The following is a 22,906-nucleotide window of genomic DNA, read 5'->3' as shown; positions in this document are numbered from 1 at the left end:
TATGCAAAGTCAATAGTGCACGAACAGCAGGCTTGACAACTGTAATGCTCAGTTCAGGAGGATTATGGACAACCCCAAGAAAACTATATGAGTAAAGCTCAATCACTTCTGTGCTGAAGGTGTTTTGCAGAGAGCTGCATCATTCTTAACTTTAAACGGCAGGAGGTCTGCATCTGCTGCTAGTTGCCTTTTTGTCTGGTATTGGCCTACCTGCAATTAAGATTAATTAATCTGCAAATTTTGTTGCATTTTCGAATGCAGAATAATTGAAGTGTTCATTGCCAGCTGCAGTTGTTTCACAAATGACTAAATATTGTGGATTTGTCCATGCACTGTATTATGAAATGTGTTTTTATTTTTTTATTCTTACTGCTGCTGTTGTAATTTGATGATGATGTTGTTGTCTTGTCATGTCATCCATACTGCTAGTTTTGACCCTATCTTGGCAGACTCTCACTTGTAAAAGAGATTTTAATCTCAATGTGACTTCCTGGTTAAATAAAGTTAGATATATTCACAAACAGCAGTGGCAGATGTTGCTCTGCTGCACTTGTGGTCTCTAATACGGCATCCTGAATTGAAAAGTCATTCACTAATGGAAACTTCAAAAGAATAACAAGAGGCTGGCATGAGAGCACTTTAAAGGACCAGCTTATTCTTTGATTACGTTCTAGTCATGTCTGTTTGTGACACACTAAACATACTGTTTATATAATACTACATGTTTTTACATCTGCATCTGCTATGGAATGACTGTAATTGGGCTGTAAATATACATTGTTCTAATTATTTATTGATTTGGTGACTGTTCTATTGATCCACCAATTAATCATTGCATCGATAAAATGGCAAACACAATTTCCCAAAGCTATGCTGATGTGTGTTTTGTGCTGTCATCACTTTGTAATGCTATGTAAATACGTTGTTGTTTAGGAGGCTAAAAACAAAAACAAAATATTTTTTATTTAAAGGAAGGTTAATTAAAGGTTGTTTCATTCATTTGTATGATCCTATTTTTGCTCTTTCAAAGAGAGTATAATGAAGAGCATAATTATTTAAAAAACACTCAGTTATTTCTTATTTTTTTCCTTTGCACAAAAGGTTTCAAGGTTCATTTAATTGTCACTCTACAAGACTAGGTTTTGCAACAAAAAACAAGTTGTAGTCTCTGAATGCTACGGAAGGAAATTAATTTTTTTATGATGTGTTGAGGAGGAGCTCAGGAGTCTCACAGCCTGAGGAATGAAGCTGCTCTGTAGTCTGGTGGTACAGCAGTGGATACGTCTGTATTTTTTGCCAGATGGCAGCAGTGTGGGCGGGCTTTGACTGGGGTGGGTGTTGTATTTTAGTATCCTTTGCGCTCTGTGCAGACACCTTATCGATATCACTGATGCTCCATAAATGGGTACCAATAATGTTTTGGAACATGCACAAACCATGAGTTTGTGAGGTTTCCAGCTAGGATGATTTGCCCCTCTTTAAAAGTTAAAGAGAACTTGGCACTAGAATGTAACCCTCTTAATTTTCCTTAAGAAGTAGAGGTAAAACAAAAACAGGAGTGAATAAATTACAACAAAAGCAAAATAAATTGTTATCGGCACTGGCCCAGGACATCACAATTTGTGCATGCCTGCACGATAATGCCACTACTTTTATGGGAAGTGGTATAAAATGATGATGGCTTACATTTAAAACAATGATAAACTTTAAACCTGCAATGACTGATTCTGTAATGTTGTGTTGTATTTGATCATGGTGAACTTTGTGAGCTAACAGATGCCTCTTTACACATCCAGCAAGTACAACAAGATTCCATTTTTTGAAGGTGCCCTTCTGATGCCCCCACCTGTTGACAAAAACTAAAATTTTCCCTCTTCTTTTAGGTCTGTTTGTACTCAACTCTGATAGAAATATGTGTCTCCTTAGCACCTAAAAGCTCCACTATGTTCACCAATTAACCTTGTCTGTTTGGTGCTGAGCAGGTTGTGTTTTTAGAGCTTTTATGTTGAAAAAAGCTGCCTGCAGAGGCTGAAAATGACACTGTGAGAGTTGTGAGGGTGAATCAAAACAGTACAGTTATCTTTAATGTAAGCTATAATGCTCCAGCAGGCTGACAGAAACAGCAGCGTCAGTTGATTATACTGTGTGGGTACAAGCAACCCTTTTCACATTACATCACATTTTACTCCATCTGTTGTTATTATAATGATATAGATTATAGCTGCTTTACTTTGTGACATTTTCTATATCTTGCTGTTGGATTACTACTAGGACTACTCATATATCTGCAGGAGTGTACGAGCTGCTGTAACTCTTACCAAAGTCTTTGTGTGATGACATCCAGCCAATTGCCTTCAGGGAAACGATTGCCAACAAACCGGAGCCCACGAAGGAGCCAATCCCAGAGAAGAAGAAGAAGAGCCCCATGATGGCACTCTGCATGGACTTGGGGGCCGCAGAGTACGCAAACTCCAAACCTGCAAAAGTAAAAAGTAAAAAGACAGATATTTGGTGAATTGTTGTCGAATATGCAGGGTATAAAAACAGTGAAAATATAAGTTAAAGTAAAACATAGTGTCGAAATTCATGTACACTCGGCTCTGCTTAACATCTAAGTAACATGATGGGGTTTGTTGAATGTGACTGTTTTCCTTTAAGGTGTTGTGTGTGACCAAAAGGCTTCCTCTGCAGCTGCCTGACTGGCTTGATTTTTCCATGGTGGCACTGGTCTGCAGTGTCATTGTTGGGTATCTACTCTGCCGAGTACTGGTCTCCAAAAAACATTTATTTCTGGAAAACACATCACTCAGTATTTACTGTGTCTTGAAAGAAATAAAAGAAATGAGAAAATGGGCAAGGGACCTAAGAAAAAGAGAGATGAGGAAGGAAAAAAATACCAAATATGTGTCTTTTTTGCCCAGAGAAGGGTCTGTCTGCAAGCTGACATTGATAATTTCCTGGCACCTCAAAACATGTGATTTTCAAATGAGGCCCTATAGCTACATCTGTCGGGAGAGATTAGGGAACTGCGGTTAAATAAGTTTTCAGTTTAAGTCCTTTCTAGAGGGGGACATTGCACAAATTAATGTGACAAACACTCTCCTTACAGATACCTGTGCTGGTTGTGCAAAAAAAAAAAAAGCCTTACAAGAAAAGGAATGAGATAAGAGCATGGCAAATATAAGGTTATTATTCAGTGGAAAACATGAATAACCTTTCCAGAAGTTCACAACAACACACTTGTTTGATATCCTAAGCTAACCTTTTGATAGCAACAAACACTGGTCAATAGCTATGCATATCACAGAGGATTGCAAAGGTTGGTGATGAGTCTCAGATACGGCTATGCATAGTAAAAGGAAAATATGAGCGATGAACATGTAACGTCATGTTTAATCCAGCTGTCTGTGACACCAGTGATGAAAGAAACAGTCATTTCACCACACACAGACAAACTGCTTGACCTTTCTCAACCAAAAGGTAGTATCGTCTGAGAATAAACTGAAAAGGATGGAATTTATAATGCATATAGATATTTTGTCTTGGAGGAGTGATTATTCATACTTAGAAAAAAAATTACACTTTAACATTTTCAAAAGTGCAGCGGATAATTAAAAATACTGTAGGGATTCATACTGCAGAAGTTTTTTGCATATTCTTTTTGCCTGAAAACAGACAAACTCGGATCATGTACGAGCAAAGAATTACCCCACGTCCTACAAGACTGGGGGATTGCAGCAAGGAAGTTTGACGGCACCGGAGGTTTTAAACAGATTTATTCAAACAGAAGAAGACTAAGGGGAAATATTCCTCCTAACCAGACATATGTCACATTTCTGTCAGCCAATTTTCCTCGAGGTAAGCCCTGTGGGATGGTATGGAGGGAGAGAGGAGGGTATGCTTATTTTAAGGATCCCTATAGCTTTGTTATGTCTGGATTTGACTTTCATGGGGACCCTGATGGTTTTGTGCGAATTCCAGTGTTTTATAGGAGCATTATGGAGTTCTGTTCAAGGGCTTTACAATACCCAAGCTTATTAAACAAATTTCAGTATCCATGGATTTTAAACTAAAGATGATGAATGTAAATGTTCCAGCAGTGACTGGATGGGCTAGATAATCCCTCCACCGTACTGAGGAAAGAAAAGTCTTAAATATTAATGGTTCAATCTTCGGTCTTGATATAGAAATAAAGTGAGCACTATATAGAGGAGCCTACAACATGCCACATAGTAATACAGAAATGACTCAATCATGGCTCTAGGCTCGAGTCACTAAGATAATTGAGGCTTGAAACCATTATAATGCCTGCAGAGAAAAAGACATAGAAGAGAGAGAACGTAACTATACAGACAGATAGACAGCCACAAAATGGATTTACACGATACAAGGCAGATTTCTGTTGTGCACTGCAGAGTCAAGCATAGGATAAAAATAAGCCACAGCTGCCAGAGAGCAATGTTCTATATCACATTCGGTGCATTTCTCACAGACACAAAGTCCCTTCTTTTAATAAAGGAGAATATTGCTGCTGTTGTTCCCATTCTTGTCTGAGATTTTGCTGCCAAAATTTGATATAACATTAGAGCTATTTCTCACTTTGTCACATTATTATATTACTGGGGCAATACAGCTTTATTTCCCACAGCTTTTAATGAAATGGCATTTCCTGTTTAGGTCAGGGCTCACAAACAGACAGAAAGACGAAATGAGAGCTGGCTTGCTGAGCAGTTTTCAGCTGATAGCCTCAAAGTATCAGAGGAGTTTTGTAGCTGTCAGTTCCAGCATGAACTATCGTGACCTGCTTTGATTCAATGCTTTTCTTTCTAATCATTTTCTGGAAAAAAACAAACAAGGTATCCGTTTATCTGGGGGAAGGCAAACACTGCTATATTTTGGATTATAGCTGGCCTTACATTGATGAGCATGTGTTTTAGAAGGATTATATAATGGAAGGACTTATCTTAGTAGCAACAGTGATACAGCTTTAATATCACATCAGACCCTGGGAGAGGTTTCTCAGTGATTGAATGTACAATGGAAAGTACATTTTCTTGGTACTAGACTTAAGTAGAGTATACGACATGAAAGGTGACCCTTGGAACTGCTGTGTTGGCTGGAAGGCGTGTGTTAGTTCATAATAGTGGACTCCATTTCTAAATGTTAGCTTATAATGTTCTATTAGCGGAGCAGAGAGAGGCACTAATACCAGGCACTCGAGAACCAGCATGAAGTCACATCCTTTGGACTCACGGGGAAAGTCCTGGTCCTTCACAAAGGAATCCACAGTCCAGTGGCATTGAACAACTTCAACAAATCGTCCGCAGGCTTTTAGAGGCAACCAAGAGAGACGGGGGAGGTTGCATAGATCCCCACTAAAGCAGGTGTGTATTTCAGTATTTGGAGTGAAACTGTGGAATTCTTTGGACAATTGCATAAAATGCTGCTCAAATATCATGCAATTTGAATGAATTCATAAAGAAAAAAATTGTGAAACGCTTTACTTCATAATATTTTTTATTAGGATCATTATTATTTATCTGAACGTGTATTGTTTAATCTTTTTATGATCTGTGAATAGAACAAAGTGATTGCCATCTGTATAAACAGTATTGTATGTTATCATTATGAAAAGGGCCATATATGTTTTTTTTCCTTCTGTTCCTTTTGTGTTCACGAAATGTGTTCAAGTATTTTAGATAAAAGTATATTATTTGTCTTGTTACAGTTTTGCATTTTCTCCAACTTTAAACTACCACTCTGATACATTTTTGGGAAAAATATCATATTCTTACTCTGCTACACTTGCTGATATTTGATAACTCTAGTTAGATCACAGATTGCATGCTGCATCAGGGCCAAAGTAGTCAATTTTTAAACTAGAATGGCACTCAGTAAATGAATATCTCCTCCGATGCCCAACAGTTTTCTTCAACTTTCAGAAGGAGGGAACTAGCACTACAGCGTGCTGCAGTACAATTTGTCAGTATTATTATCTCTCTCTGTTTCATACGCTGTATATACTCAAGTACATAGAGGTAAATGTCAGCACAACAGCTGACTGAACATGAGGGTGAAAAGTTCATGTTATGATGCTAATTGTGTTGTGTGTTGTGATACCCTTGGGATACGTGGTGCAGTATACATATTTGTTTTAGTATCTACTATATCTGAACAACAAGCGCAGGAAGAGATGCTGGTTTGTGGCTGTCATCATCATTTCAACTTTAAAAGGTTACTTTATCCACACCGTATTTATAAAATGTCCCATTACTGAACGGTGTGAAAAAATCAAGATAATCAACTATCGATCGACTTCTTGGGCTATTTACTCTGGACTACAACCCTCAAACACATTAAGCCGCTGTAGTCTGGCAATGAATCAAACAAAGAGCTCAAAAAAGGGTTTAGTCTTCGCTGCATTTTGCTTAGAAGAATGTGCACTACAGTTTTTGGCCCACATCCTTTCAGAGTGGCTCGCTACCACGAGGTTCATCACTGGAGGGTACTGCATTTCACTATTAGTCTGAATCATCATGTCTGCCTAACCACAGTGCTAAATAAGACACAGGAGATGTCAAATAAATGTACCTGCAATGCTGGCAAAGATTTCGCTGATTCCTATCAGCACATATTGAGGCACTTGCCACCATATGGGTAAATCTGCTGCGTAGTAGACAACTGTCCCAACCACCTGGTCAATGGTTCCATTTGATTGAATGATCTCCAGGCGTTTGGTCTCCAAGATACCTGAGGGGTCAAAAAGAGAAAGAGAGAAATTTATATGAGCACAGTTTGCTGAGAAGCAATCTAAGCAAAAACGGACAAAGTAATGTGGTAAAACACAAAAGCAGACATAATCTGTGTCTGGCAGCAGTGGACTATATTACACATCACATTACTAGTAGTTGGAGCAAGTAAACTTTTTTGCTTTAACTTATTCTGAGATAAATACTGATTACACAGTGTAATGGCTGTAGAAAGTTTGAGTACAGTTTGGATCCATATAGACCAGGTTAGATTCTTCCAGGGAAAAATGAAGCTCCAATTACGGCGAAAGGAAGCCCGTCTGCCAGGAAGAGGCATTGTTACCTCAGGTAAATTTGTGGCCTCAGTTTTCATACAAAGTTTTCTTAGCTTAGCTTCCTTGGCTAGTCGGCCAGAGCTGTTTTATGCGAGGCTGTACAAAGCTAAGTAATGGACGCGGGACCATAACGTTAAAGTCGCGGGACTATCCTTGAGTGGGCCCCCATTAAAAACATTTTTTATTTTCTCTTTACACCTGGTATTATCACCTTATTTATTACCTTTGTAGTCAGATGACAAGTGGACAGCCCTAAGTACGTCTGTTCACACAGGCATTAAAATGTGTCTCGACAGACCACTTGGATCTCACTTCTCCGCTGATAAGCAAATGCAACACGCACATCATGTCAAGTCTGGTGGGACAGAATTGTAATTGGTAAATCTACCGACCAACACTTGCTAGATAACACACATTCAATCACATTTTTTTTTAATGTGTGAAACTGCGACAGCTGCTACACATAAACACACACATCATTATTGCGCGCGGCCAGTAATGATGCCAGGAGCTGTCTGTGACACTGTCCATGGTCCCGCGCATTTGACTCCTCCTCATTACTCATTGTCACAGAGTGCAGGATTTTATAATCAAAGGTACTGTAAAAAGCCTACTCAGATTGTTACACAACTGTATTGTGAGGACAAAACAAGCTTTTCCCTTACAGCCAAATTATCTTTATTTGAAATCACTTAATCAAACAGATCAATAAATTGTCAATTATCAATACACATTCACAGGGCAAAATGTTTTCTTACAGGCTTGCAGGGGAGTATACATGCTCTGATCTTTTAGCGTATCCATGAGAAAAATCCCATACCACCCTCTTCAAGTCCAGACTGCATCTTATGATGTTTACCATGAGGACTTCAGACAGTTTAAAACTGGCATTCTTTCTACTAGATATATAAGTAACAAAGCCCTTTTTACAGCACTGAGATCATGGTTTCTAGGTCCTATATGGATTCTTACGGTTGTTTGTTACTTTGGAAAGTGGCCAGGCTTCATAGCACTAGTAATGTTGCTACCGCAGTCTTGGTGATAGAGGTGCCAACCACCACATTGTGGAAAAGTTGTCTAATTCCACTTTAGCTAGATTTTGCAGTGTCTTGCCAGAAATTCAACTAAATCTGGATTTGCTGGTATTGATAATAATAAACAACTTTCTTTATAAAGCACCTCTCTCAACAGTTACAAAGTGCTGTGCAAAACAGAAGTGAATAAGGCAAGCTAAAAGCAATTAAACACAGGACACACAAAGCAGAATAAAACATGCACTAACAAAGCAGATAAAATCACAGAACAATTAAAATAATTAAATGACATTTTTGCCATGTTTGTGTAGTTAACTGCTGAAACAAACAAATTTGGGCAATAAAACTTTGGGCAGAAAAAAATCTATTTTATTTTATCTTTGTTCATGTATGTATGGTTTCTTTGTACGTACTATTGCCAACTCAACTGGGGTGGCATTTTTGAATGGCATGTGCACAGGCAGAAATCCCACTGAGGGCAGAGGGATACAAGCCCCCTATCCTGGGAGTCTGTCTTTGGTTGCTGACCTCTTGTAGGATGTCAAACAAAGGATATGTTAGACCTTTCTTTACTGCCCCCATCGAATGAAATAAACACAGATTTATAATCATCCATTCATTTTACATTTTTTCTGCACTGAAAAACAGGTCATTCACACATGTTAGCAAGTTGTTAGCTGAGCTTTACTAGCAAGACACAATAACATCAACCAGCGTTTACAGTAGCAAATAAAACAGTGAGGAATTCCTTAACTTGCAGGGTGAAGGTGTGTTCATCTGCAAAACTAACACCAGTACCTCTAGTGTCTCCCATCAGAAATTGCTTTTGTGAAAATGTATTCACAAAATGTGTATGTATATATATATATATATATATATATATATATAAGATAGAGAGAGAAGAGGAAGAGAGAGAGAGAGAGAGAAGAAGAGAGAGAGAGAGAGAAGGAGAAGAGGAGATATAGGAGAAGATATGAGAGGAGAAAGAGAGAGAGAGAGAAGTAGATAGAGAGAGAGAAGAGAGAGAGAGAGAATAGATAGAAGATAGGAATAGATATAAATATAGAATATAGAGTAATATATATAGAGATATAAATATAGAGATATATATATATATAGTATATAGATAGATAGATATATATATAAAATATATATATATATATATATATATATAAAATATAATAAAAATATATATATATATATATATATATATATATATTATATATATATATATATAATATATATATATATATATATATATATATATATATATATATAATATATATATATATATATATATATATATGTATACACACTAAAGAAAAAAATATAAATTGAAACTAGGGTGAATCTGAAGGTTTGTATATTTCAGTCAGGATGAAGAAATTCTTATTAAAGGCCATGACATAAACAAACAGCCTGACACTGTTCGAGTTAGAGGAATCAGTGACAGCTCATTAAGCATTTAGCTAGTTTAAAGGCTACTGTACCACTTCACTAAGATCACATCTGCACGCTTCCATATTATGGCAGCTCAGAATGGATCAGTGCAGACTGTTCAATAATAAGAGCCAAGCAGTTGTCATCAACTGCCGCCGCCTCCTAAAAGCTTTATTCGATAGCTATTATCATGTAACCAGCGGCTATTTCCAGATAACTCCCAGAGACAGCCTCCTATCATAACTACACTTAATGCTGTATTTGAGAGGAGTTGCAGCCTTGTAATCCGGCTATCCTATAATACCAAGCGTCCATCTCAGGCAGTGAGGCCACTGGGCTGCCCAGAGCAAATCTCACTAGAAACACACATCCCTGCTTTTTTCTCTTTCTAAACATCACACATCAAACAACCCAGTGTGATCCTTGGCAACTCTACTCCAGCTTTCATAAAAAAATAAATAAAAAAATAAAAATTAAAAAAAGAAGATGGTTCTGGACACCTAAAAGCCACTGAGCTTTAACCAAAGCAGATTAGTATATAAAGTTAAGAGAATGTGATAAAAAAATAAAATAAAATCTCTTCAAAAGCAATGTCAGTGCAGCTTTTCAGAGCTGGCCTCAGTGCGCGGCTGAAGTCTGGGACTGTTGGACACAAATGAAAGGGGGATCAGAAACAGTACACTGTCCGCTTGACAGCATGTCTTCAATCGTCCTTTTTCACTGCATGGGAGGTCCAGACCTCCTTGTGCCATGCGCGTCACTGAGCCGACGGAAGCCAGTGAAATATTGCCGCACCAATGTCATCATGACAAACTCCTGCACATTTCTTGCACATGGTGATGAAATTGATTCTAACTCTAGACAGCAGTGGTGTGGCTGATGTTGTGGACAACGAGCGGCAGGCTGACAATGCAATGTGTTGGACTGGCTATTCTCTGGGAAAGAGATGCCATACTTGGTCATTCCAAACTGTCCATCTGTCAGTCTCTGAACACAACATGATTTCACTAAGTGGACAGATGCAGATAAGCACTGAGGACCCACAGAAACCCAGCTGAGGGAAATGCAGTTTAACAGTGTCAGGCAGCTCCCAGGAGTCAATGTGTGTAACTGAATTAGTGTGAAGCAAGGCAGTGCTGAGGATAAACAACACTGAGGCTCAGCAAATTATTCCTGGATGAATAATAGTTCAAATAAGATGCAGATACAATATCATTAATAATGCGGCTCATTTTACAAACTACATTAGTGTACAGATGTGATCCAGACGCCTGATTTGTCTTCTTAAATCCAGGTCAGACCCATGCTGTACACTAGTTCTACTGTTCTGTGACCAATGGCCACACTGCTGCACCATCATAAACCCTTTCTCTACAGTTCCAGGGCTCAAAATTGCTTTCTGTAATATTCAGAATTTATTGAGTCTGAATTCAAATGCAAGGATTGCACTTTCTTTCAAGAAGCCAAATGGAAAAGTAAATACCTGAATGGCTTTTGAACATCAGAAATGAACATATTTGAGCACCTTTCCTCCTATGATTGCTCATGTCTTCTAAAAAGAAAATATTACTTTAAACCGAACACATTAGACATATTAGATTCGGTAAATGGACCTTTTAGCACATCGGCTGATTGAAAAGGATGGTTCTGATGGGCTCAGTCAGGCTTTCATAACTCTCAGACTCTCAGTCAACAAACTTTCTCATCTCTTCTTCACCATGTCCATAAAAAGTAAGGCGCAGGGAGGAGAGTCTAGGCCAGTTTCATTCTTGTATCCCTAAAAACAGCATCACACAGATGTTTAGATGGGTCTATTCCTTTTAATCTACGTATCATACATTCAGTGTATAGATCACACACACACACACACACACCACATATTGTACAGCTGCTTGAATCAGGCACTGAGAATGTTGACTTATTTGAGCTCATTAAAAGGCTCTTAAACATGGGTTTGAACTATATATGAAACATGTTCTTTTAGATCCATGTATTTGTCTGTTGACCATGTGGCCGTTTACACATTCTGCTGTCAGATGACTCTAGCCCTATTAACACAGAGATGGCGCATTATCGCTGCAGTGGTGGTTCGCCATATCTACACCATTCACAGAGCCAAGCAGCTCCAATGTAAAGACGCACCAGTGTGTAATTCACACAGCAAGCCGGCAATGCAGATCCAAAAGAGGCGTGAAGCTAGTTTTTTTCCCCGCTGTCTACCTGTCAATCATACACCTGCTGACTGTTTGTAATCATGTGGATGTAGTTATACTGTGTTGTGATTGAGATCCTGACCCACCACACACAGGTACAGTTCGCCAATTCTGCGCCTCTGATACTACCTCCAGAGGCGCATCAGAGTGAAAGTGAAAACCCCTCGCTGCATCTGAGACTTTCACACAGAGGAGGATGCGGAGAATTGGCACAGAATCCCTGCACTCGAAGGGCAGTGTGAATGGGGTTTCTGAAAATGGCAATAAGTAAAGGTGCAGTGGGCGCCCATTAGCTCAGTTGGTAGAGCAGGCGTCCCCAAGTAAACTTGTAAACTTGTTACTTGTACAGAGGCCTTGTCCTCCCTGCAGTGGCCCCTGGTTTGAGTCCGACCTGGAGTCCTTTTTCTGCGGGTCCCACCCCCTCTCTCTCATTCTGTTTCCTGTCATCTCTGAGCTGTCCTATTATTTTTATAAAGCCATAAAAATACCCCAAAAAGTTGCTTTTTTTGATTAAAAGAAAGTAAAGTAAAGGTGCAGTTCACCCTTTAAATGAAAACTCAATCATAATCTACTCACCACCATGCTGATAGAAAGTCATGTGAAAACATTCCCGGAGCTTCAGTAAAGCAAAACAGTTCAGAATCATGCTTCTAAACAACTGAAGCAGCTGGAGAATTGTTTTGAAAACTAACAAAAAAAAAACAACCAAACACAACATAATATGGCTCCATACAGTTGGTTTGGTGCATGAGCTTGGCTGTGTATTTAGGGTGTAAATAACATCTCTTCAAATTAATTTGACATCTCTAATCATGGGGCTGCTCATGCAGGATACACATACAGAATCGCATTTGGCAACATGTAAATCATTTCTAAAATTAATATTGCATGAAGTATTAGATAAACATGTACTGGTAAATTTGTCGTCAAACGAGTGCATGATTAACCGTCAATTGGCAGGTTGAAGCACACCAGTCATTTCCTAAAAGGTCACTAATGACATAACATGCTCATAATCAAAGTTGCCAGTGTATTGTGCATCTGAGGAAGGAGAAAGGGCAGTGGCTACAGAAAATATATTGTGCATTGATTGTCAGGAGTGTTACTGATTTGCTTTCTTCCTGCCTCGGTGGCTTGTCTCCCTCAAAACATTTTAGCCTGGATGTATCAATGCAGCAACAGCACCCGTTGATAGGCCTGGCTGAGACTTTACTTCCAAAATAATTCATAGTCTTGAAGTGAATAGGACTGAGCTGCGTTACTGTATGCGGGTGCAGTCGATCAGGACCAAAAAGATGCCACAGTTCCCCCTGTGCTCTGCAGGGCAATAAAAACCTCTAGGGCTTTTTTTTCCATTTTCCAGATGAAAAGTGATGTTTTTATCCAGGGACAATTAATACATCTGGGACAGACCATCTGCTGAGTCTCACACAAAGCAACACACTGAACTTAACTTAGAAAGTAAAAACAAAGGATTTAGCCAAATATCTGTAAATCATACTTAGATACTAAGCAACAATATTCCCTGTACTGCCTGCCACATTACTATCATTGTGGGTGAGGAACTGACATATTAGTGCAATGTTTCACAGGTCTTTCAAATTAAACTGAATTCGTTATGTAGATGCAGCACCAAAGCTGCATTGCTCGTTGCCTTGGAACAACTAATTGCATGTGGCATTTACCACAAGTGCTAACTTTGTTGTTTAATAAGTGTTCATGTGGCCTACTTATGTGAGAGCACAGAGAGGACATGTCTGTTAGTGCACTCACCCGCTGCCACAGCCGACCACATAACAAAGAACATCCCCACTGCAATCCTCTTCAGGGAAGAAGGCAGCAGGCCGCGCCGTTTCAGAATGGGGTCCACCACTTTGTCCTTAAGGGGAATCAGCATAAGGATGAGCACTGCATCAAACATGGTGAGCCAGGCGGCCGGGAAGTGGAACGTCATCTGGGGGATCCAGGAGAGAAAAATTAGGTAAATCTGTGCAAAAAGCGACAAAGCATGACAACTACGGAGAATGTCAGCGCATTCAAATACAGTTCACCAAGTTCTTGTGTCTATATGAATGTGCATGTGTGTGTGTGAGTGTGTGTACTTGGGGCTTGATATTGCTTTGGCACCCTCAGGTGGCCAAAACCAAACATAATGAAATGAAAAATATTCATTCAATCCAAAAAAAAGACAGCACATTCATATCAATTATTAGAAAGTAAATAGTAGAATTATTGTTGTTGTTATAACTATCATCAAAAGTAGAGCTGGTTTAACATGCACATTAAATATGTAAGTGGCATAAAAAAAAAGGTAACTCACTTAATTCAAAACTAACATTTTCAGCAAAAATCTGAACCCATTACCATAAAGTGTTGTCTATGAAAGGAATAATTACACTGTGCAAACAGAGTGGAAGACGTATCAATCAGAGAGAAAAGCTACTGTGAGCATACAAAGTATCTACACGCCAACATCTCATTGAGTGAGCAATGAAAGACTGCAAACTGCTGTGGATGTTTTTTGCAATTCAAATTCCAAGTGCCATCTGAGCTCCTGATGGGTTTCTGGTTTAACACTTCTGATAGCATCATTTATTCTCAAATTGAAATTCCATTTCTTGGAGTCACCGCTGGCAATCTATACGCAGCTCCTTAAGAAGTGTTTTCCTCCCTTGTTTTCCCCATATTCAAAATGACAGAACATGTAAAGTCAGACCCTCTCTTTGCCAAGGAAAACCTGTCAAAAACAAAAGAGGTGTTCCAGCAGAAACAGGTAAGTCGTGGACATGATGTTCTGCTTTTACTACTTCCCTAAGCCTATGATACGCATGTCAAATTGTTGCACATATAAACAAAATATTATCAAAATCACACTGAAAATAAATGACATATCCACATCGCAGAATCTGCAATTTTTCGGTAAAGTTAAAATGTGACAACACAGCATTACAATTAAATAGTGTAGTGCTGTCACATTATCAGAATTTTAATAGTTTTACTAATTGTTAGTGATTAACACAACACAACACACACACACATATCACTCAGTTAAAAATGTGTTATTATTGAAAAAGGGGTAGTGACTGATTTTTTTAATATATAAAGGTCACAAGCCAAAAAGGTTGGCTAACCACTTCTCTATATGGATCACTGGGTAGGCCTACACAATATAGCATTCAACAATGAAACTGCAAAGTGCACACATGCATTAGTGACATCACAGGACATCCAATGTCAAGTAAGGCAAATTAACTCAACACATAATGTTACAAATTTTTTGCAGCTTGATACAAAGGGAAAACTCACACAGTTTTCCATTGTTCACCGGCAAGAGCAGTCCGTCCAATATTACATATTTTACTCTAAAGGTTCAGCCTCAGTAGATGTAAGGAAACAACTATTTGCAATGTAAAGATATAGTGAGGTAAAGATATCCTGAGCAGAAAATGACGTCAAACTCCCTCTCTGTGTGTTGTTATTGAGATTCTCTGCTTTTTGGACCTTTGAACCACCCTTCTTATGAATAGACACAGCAAGCATGGGACTGTGTATTGTGTGTGTGTGGGAAAACCATGGACTTAGGCTACTGAGTCATTTAATGCAAATGCGGTCTTGACTCCGTTGTTTGTCCCAAAAAGTGGCATATGTCAGAACACACACATATGCTTTTTCTCTCCACCTGTTAGCGCCCATTTCTTGTTACCAACTTTGGTAGTTACAGAACAAATAAAGCCAATATGTACATACTCCTGCTTGCCTAATGTACTTAAATTGTCACTTGACATCCTCCAAAAAAGTTTAACCTTATTCCTTCCTGAGTGCTGCTGAGAACTCGGAGGTAGAGAGGGCAGAGTGCGTGGGGGGCGAAGGGAGAGGGTAGGTGTGGTTGACACACAGGTTTGTTTTGGTCCAACATGCTGGTGCTGAACTGGAAGCACAAGTGGAACTTAATTTGGAATTTGGGACCTTTAAAGTTTATGGATAAGCTTGGGCGGCTTGTCAGCTTGTCTGTAAAAAATGTTAATACAGTCAGAGTCGTTGCTCTCAGGTGAGGAATCACATAGCTGTTGGATATGCAATATGAAAAGTATTGTGAAAGTCAATAATACCGAATGTCGGCCCAAGCCTAGTTTGGATACAGGGGGAATGATGCCTGTTGCTAATTTTTAATCAATTTATCAAACGGGGCCTCCTATGGTTGTTTGATAAAATGCACTCCTTCATAAAATCACCACAATTACTTGATTACTTGACTTCAACATCATGCAGCCCTTTCACAGGGTATTATAAACCTGAATTTAAAGAAAAAGTAAATGCAATTCAAGCCACAACTAATTAAAGTATAATTTATATGGAGACATGAAATGCAGGTGGAGTAGTAATCTCATAAACAAATCTAATTAAAACTAATTAACACGTTCACTACTGCCTCCCATTAGCAGTCTTTATTGCTCAGTATCCTTGAGGAGACAGTATTTTTTCATCTTAGTCATTGAAATGAGTCAGGTGAGGTGAGGGAGCAAATCACAGATCTCTCTAATCTCACTTCCCTTTTGATGTAGAAAAATGTCTGTGCTGGTAGCAGAAAAGGCTTAGTTCTGTTTTGTTACGATACTACATAGCACGTGATGGAAAGAAAAAAAAAATAGAGTTGTGTAGCATTGTCAAAAACAGTGGATTATAAGCAAATAAACTACATCAGACACTTTCACAGTTTCACAAATTTTCGTGCATATCATTGTAAAATGTACGAATATACTGCATGTGTATATTTAGGTTAGATTGTGTGGTTTACAGGCGGAGGTTTCACTTCACATTTCCATGAAGTTGGCTCACTTCACTATCACCTCAAGCATGCCTATTCAAAAAGAAGAGCAAGCAGACGAAGCTTGCTCAGTTTTAAAACTTTGTTTTTTGAGGAGTCACGTACTACGTGGAATAACAGACGGTGTCAGTCATCGAGAACACAACAAACAGTCATGTCAACAGAAACAGCAGCGCTAGTCATGAAGAATCAGCTGGAAGTGTTGCTCTGGGGGGGACAATCACAGCCAGGTTGCTAATCTGCAAGGTATTAGTCTGTGAAGTCAAGTTCTCACTTAATCCCCAAAGCTTTTGCTGATGCCTCCAGCTGTTGTCTACCATTGTGTCAGTGACCTACTGACTCCTTTAGTTTCAGCAGTGAAATCTAGTTCACTTCTATTTATGGAGGCAGGTTGGTTGAAATGGTGTGTTTAACTCAATGAAATCATACAGCCGCTCCTTGATAACATATTAAAAAGTCAAGCCACAGGCAACACAGGTAGTTGGACTGAGAGTGTCTTCCCTTTAGTTTACCTTTTGGGGTTCAGCGGTGTTGTTCGAGGCACTACCGGGGATCTTCAGATGAAGGCTCTGCAGGATGTAGGTTGTCTGCATCTGCAACGCAATAAGGAGATTAGGGTCTCAGCATGAAGTAATTCTCAGTGTAATGATCACTAGGATGTCTGGCATAGAACCATTCGTCTCCAATATTGAAACAGAAAAAATTATTTTTCCTCATATTAACACATGATTTTGCATATCTCCATCTGGAAAGCTCATATTGCCATATGCAATTTCTTCATATTTATCATCTTATGTGTGACAAAAACTCATACAGTTTGTCACACCTAAAAAAGGGATGATCTTACCTGGAAGTACACAGTCCAGTACGGGATAAGGGCGAAGAAGACTGGGAGGATTTTCACCAGAGCTTTCACCTCCTCGACTTTCTCTTCCGGAAATTTCCCTCCATAGGTCACTTTGGCACTGTCGAGCAGTGTTGGCTTGTTGCTTTCATGGGAATAAAATAAGATCAAAGGACCTTTAAAATACTCTTTAAATCTTCAGAGTAATTGTGACGTAAATAAACACATAAATAAATATAGTATCCTAAACTCTTTAAGTGTGAGCCTTGAGCAGCCTTTTTTGTGAACAGCAGTTCTAGAGATAGGAAAAAAACTTTATTCTAAAGCCTATAATCCCCATCTCTGGAGAATATGTCTTAATGAAGAATTCTTGAAAGGCTGCAGGATTGGCCAACTTAAAATATCCAATGTCAAATTTTTGAACCAATTGTACTACTTTGGTTCAAAGTCAAATAACAGCACTTCAGAATAACTTTTCACCACAGGGAATGAAGATGAAAGAATGGACCAGTCGGGAAAAAATTATTATTCAGGGGGATCAAATGAGGCTTCAACTTAAAAGTCTACCGACAACACCTGGCTGTTAATCTGCTGGATGAGCGTACCCATGCCACAGGCCTCTGCCATAAACCAAAACACTTGCTAAGAGCCTTGCCATTGAGACGGATGAATGCTTTGCTACACCACAGTTACTGTGAATGCACTACTTGTCATTGAAGGAATGAATCACCACTTTTATAGCCTGACAATACACTTTTGTGCTGTATTTTTCCCATCACTACATAAAATGCTCTAAAATGACACCCAAAAGGTAGCATCTCACTCTCACCGGAGCAGGTTAGACTCCTTTGGTCTCTTGGAGCAGCAGGCAAAGCCCAGGATCTTGAACAGATATGTGAAGGCACTGCCATCAGCAGGTTTGGTGATGAAGACAGTCCGGCCCAGGAGGAAAACAAGGAAGGAGATCCCCAGGCACACAGTGGGAATGATGTAGCCGAGCACGAAACTGATATTCTGCTGGATGTAGGCCACCCCTCCCAGAGACAGGATGGCTCCTAGATTGATGCACCAGTAGAACCAGTTGAAGAATCTTCGCGTGGCCTCTGGTCCTCTGTCTTTGACCTAAGAGCACACACAATGCAGGATGGCCACAACATATCATGCGACTTTAAGTTGGTACAATATAGAGGAACGAAAAACAATTATAATAAAGAGCTGAATCTCTGAACATCGCTACAGCTATGTGTTAGACCAGTTTGATAATAAACTAGCAGAATTTGCCAGCTACAGAAGAAGCCCGGTCACACGAGGAAAATGAGTCCAGAGAACAAATCATATGCATTCAAATAGTAGCTGCATTGGTCATTAATGCATGCCTGAAAAACCCTGACAAAAAATATGAGAAAAAGGCAAACTGCAGTGACAACGAGGAACATTGATCACAAGCTGAAACTGACAGAGGTGTGACAACAAGTTTTACTCAATACATAAAACTGTTTAAATTACTGAAATTCGTGCGATAATTATTTAATTAAAAATGTCCAGCGTGTAGAATTAAGTATTTCCATTTTCTGCTACTTAATACTTCCACCCCTTTCCATTTATTTGATAACTTTTGGTTACTAGTTACTTTGCAAAACCCGCAAGGTTGCAGAGTACAACTAACCTAACACCCCTCGTCTGACCCTCCCTGGCGGTGGTTGCTAAAATGTGAAATGTAAAATGCAAAGTCCCTCTCTAGAGTTAGTGTTCAGTTTGTCTGTTCAAGGCTACTGTAGAAAAAAATGTAAGTTAACATGGTAGACACATGTAAGAAGACCCACTCCCTCTGTAGAGAGAAAAGGCTCATTCTAAGGTAAGAAAAACTCAACAATTCTTTTGGGGCTTTTCCACTGGCACTTTTGGCTGCGCCGAGTGGGCTGCAGTGACCCCTGACAACCCACCTTGTCCCGCTCAAGATAAAAAAAAAAAAATCCTTTTTTAAAAGTCTCTGTGTGTCAGCTCTCAAGTTTCTCTCCAGTGCTCCTCTTTGTACTTCCAGATATCTGCTTTATTTTTACTGTTTTATCTCATTTGCTTTTTCAGCTGCTTCAGGAAATTCTGCTCGTGGGGAAAAAAAGCTAAATATCAGGGGACTTTTATTATGAAGAATTCATAGGGAATGAAATGTGTTTTAAGGTCCAATTTGTAGGAAACTGAGTTGATTGTTGAGTCTTATTCCCAACTTGGTCTGCTGACTGTGAGCATTCTTACAGGATTTGCTACGATAGCCTACTTACCAACATAGCAATAATTTCAGTTAAATATCTATGCCAGCAAATAATATTATTCTCATAATGGCACTGATTCATTCCACATACAGTTATCCCCGTGGAGGAAAAGATTTTATCAATGTGTGATGAAGTGGGTATGTCTTTTATATAAGAACACAATAGATGCAGCGGTACAGATACAATTAACTACTGGGAAGATAATGTCACAGCATTTACGAGCTGATGCTAGGCATAAATCTTTCTGGTGTTCCTCTCTGCAACTGTGTAATGCAGTTAAAAAATTCATCATCACGCTCAAACTGACCACCTGATTGCCACACGTTACTGAAAACTGCATTAAACACATTTTAGAGAGGGGTGCTTCTGTAGCTCCTACTGTACATTAAGTCTTGACAAATTATCAATCAGAGTAAGTGGTTGTGTTCCCTCAAACCTTTTGTCTTGTCAGTATAGGACATTTAATTTACCATCCATTTTCAGTGTTGAACCTTCATCAAATACAGAATATGGCGAGTAAACATTACAATACATCTGCAGTGACTCGTTATAGGAGAAAAAGCAGTTTCCTTTCTTTTGTATCCTGTCTTATTTCATGTCCAAAGTCTCCATTTTACAGATCAGCTGCAAACCATAAAATATTTTATTGCGAATCTTGATTAAAAATAAGACACTCACGATAATTTTCACTATTGTGATAAACAGACTTGAGATAATCCAGAAAATCCTCAGATAAATGACTTTAAAAAGCATGTGTCTAGATTGCCGTTTTACAATCCTATACTGGTTTCATGATTTACTTTCAACTGCTTGGGCCTGTCAGCATTGCTGAAAACAATGTGTTCACATAGTATCCACCATAAAATCAAGTTAAATCGGGTGTGTAAATATTACAGATTCCAAACTAAAAAAACAAGATGAAGTTACCACCATTTAGTTATCCCTTATTTGTGCAGGAGAGTGTCATTATTTATGGTAATTATTTAAGATGCTTTGATTAATTGATTATTTCCTAAAATAATAAGTTTGTCCCATTAGTGATGCAATAAAACATTTAGAATAAATATTTGTTTCCCAACAAAATGTAAGGTTAAAGTGATCGAGTATGTTTTCAGAGTTTTAAGCATATTTTAATGATTAAGAGGACAATATCCTGCATTGCAGTTATGTTGGACAGGATAACTGTGTCCTGAAATGTCCATATCATTCAGGGCCTACTGCAGCCCCACTAAAACTCTAATCTTATGTCTGCACTCCATCAAAATAACACTCAAAACAGTGACTGTAGCGGTGTTCCCACTGCACGAGGGTGCAATTATTTCTTAGTCAGAAATCAAGCCATACGTAACAGGCAATCTACAATTTTACTTGAACCAGACGCATTTCAAGTATTAACAGCTCCCACTGCCACTTAATTAGGACTTTCAGCTGGCGGTGAATTAGTGGGAAAATTGTGCCTTTAAGTGATGTACTTCATATTACATCTTAACTCCTCAAAAAAGTAACCTGTTTTGCCAGGATTTCATAATGGCTTTTTGACAATCACTGGCACAATAGAGCTGATTTATTCCCTATTTTGCTTCTGCTGTGTGCTGCTATACCAATTTCTGTGTTTCTCTTATATTTCCCTGCAATGTATGGATTGTCCTTGATGTTGCGTATTGTGTGTGTTCGAGCAGGATCAAAGCGCGCATTGACAGAAACGTGACACTCTTTTAACAAGCGTAGTGTGTACTAATCAAGTGCTAATCATATTCACCCTGCAAGTTCCGTTTGGAAGGTTTTACCCAACCTGGGTTAGATTATTTTGAAAAACAATGACATTGATTAACTTTTCTACTTTTGAGACTGCTTCTTGTAGATAAGTGACCAGTGTTTTCTTGTTAGTAGGACGTACCATTTCAGGCATCGTTTTTGGTTGTTTGTGTGTGTACATTAGTTTAACTGAGAGAAAGACAGAGGATTTCTCAGTGGCAACTTTGCAATGGAAATTCTTAAAAGGGGCCATGGCGATCAAGGGAATGCATGTCTAAATAAACTGTCACGGTGCAATAGAAATCCCATCACATGTCTCACATGATGTCACACTGCACACCCAATCTCAGAGATCAGCCTGGTTCTATAACAAACTCCATTTCACCTCCTCTCTGCATTCTTTAGTTCACACTTGGTGATATGAAAGTGCTGGCCATACTTTACCTGATCTGCCCCAAAGGGAGTGATGTTGGACTTCACAGTACCCACACCTAATGCAATCAAAAAAAGTCCTGTGTAGACTACTGGGCCACAATATGGGGCTCGTATAGGGCAGGTCACATTGCTTGCACTGGTACTGTTCTGACACTCAGCAGGTTGCACAGGAAACGCCATCTCTTCTCCACATAGGTTTATCCTGGTTTCATCGTTTGAAATGAAAGGGAAAAACAGCATGCCGATAAAATACAGGATCAAACTTGCGGCTATTGTCCAGAATTTCCCAAGGTAAGCATCTGCCAACCAGCCTCCAAATGGTGAAATCAGATAAGTAACTCCCATGAACATCAGAGGTGCCTGGCTCGCCTGAGTACCCTCCCAATAAAAGGGGCTACCATTGAGGAAAAGAACAAGATTGGATGTGATGCCGTAGAATGCAATCCTTTCTAATGATTCAGCCAGCAGGATGGCTGCACATGCCAGTCTCCTTCCCTGGAAAACGGATGGTGGTGAAGGTCTTTGGCCAGAATCTGAGTCCAAAAGAGGGGTGCTCTCATTGGCATCCCTGTTGTTAGCCATTCCCAACTTCCAGTGACTTAAGTTCTTCTTGTATAGTAAGAGTTCAAACCTATAAATAAAATACAGAGGAGGTTAAACAAGTTAGCTCATACAGAGAGAACAGCTAGCTGTGCCTAACTAACCCTTCCTTATCATATGCAACACAGCCACTAAAAAGACCTAAAGTAAGCTAGCTTCAGCATAACGCTAGCATGGTAAGAGTTTGGTTTGACATTACCTTTAATTATTGAAGCACGCCCCAGTGGTGTTCAGTTATCTCCATTAACACAGCGCTTAAATGTTTACTTTGTCTCGGCTTAAGTCAATACTTCGTCAAAGGAGAACTGGAAGTCAACAGAAAACAGTGTGTCACAGTACTGTCGCGTGACACACCGCTCAGTCACCAAGCCGTCACAAGTTGCGTAGCTGTGGAGACGATCTGTAG

General features: G+C 39.1%; 1 protein-coding gene across 1 annotated transcript in view; it reads right to left on the bottom strand.

Moving 5' to 3' along the window:
* Nucleotides 1-22,874, bottom strand: part of slc15a4 (solute carrier family 15 member 4) — a 36,343-nt gene extending 13,469 nt beyond the window's left edge. Inside the window, exons 1-8 of the mRNA XM_030416534.1 lie at nucleotides 22,700-22,874; nucleotides 21,910-22,531; nucleotides 18,270-18,562; nucleotides 17,444-17,585; nucleotides 17,109-17,189; nucleotides 13,545-13,725; nucleotides 6,592-6,750; nucleotides 2,319-2,477 (exon numbers count right to left, since the gene is read on the bottom strand). Of these exons, the coding sequence (XP_030272394.1) occupies nucleotides 2,319-2,477; nucleotides 6,592-6,750; nucleotides 13,545-13,725; nucleotides 17,109-17,189; nucleotides 17,444-17,585; nucleotides 18,270-18,562; nucleotides 21,910-22,482 (1,588 nt within the window). The 5' untranslated portion in view covers nucleotides 22,483-22,531; nucleotides 22,700-22,874. The remainder of the gene's footprint in view (nucleotides 1-2,318; nucleotides 2,478-6,591; nucleotides 6,751-13,544; nucleotides 13,726-17,108; nucleotides 17,190-17,443; nucleotides 17,586-18,269; nucleotides 18,563-21,909; nucleotides 22,532-22,699) is intronic.
* Between the last annotated feature and the right edge of the window lie 32 nt (nucleotides 22,875-22,906).

Source organism: Sparus aurata, chromosome 5 (assembly GCF_900880675.1).
Source record: "Sparus aurata chromosome 5, fSpaAur1.1, whole genome shotgun sequence".
NCBI classification, from domain to species: Eukaryota; Metazoa; Chordata; class Actinopteri; order Spariformes; family Sparidae; genus Sparus; species Sparus aurata.
This window is presented reverse-complemented; position numbering and strand designations above follow the sequence as displayed.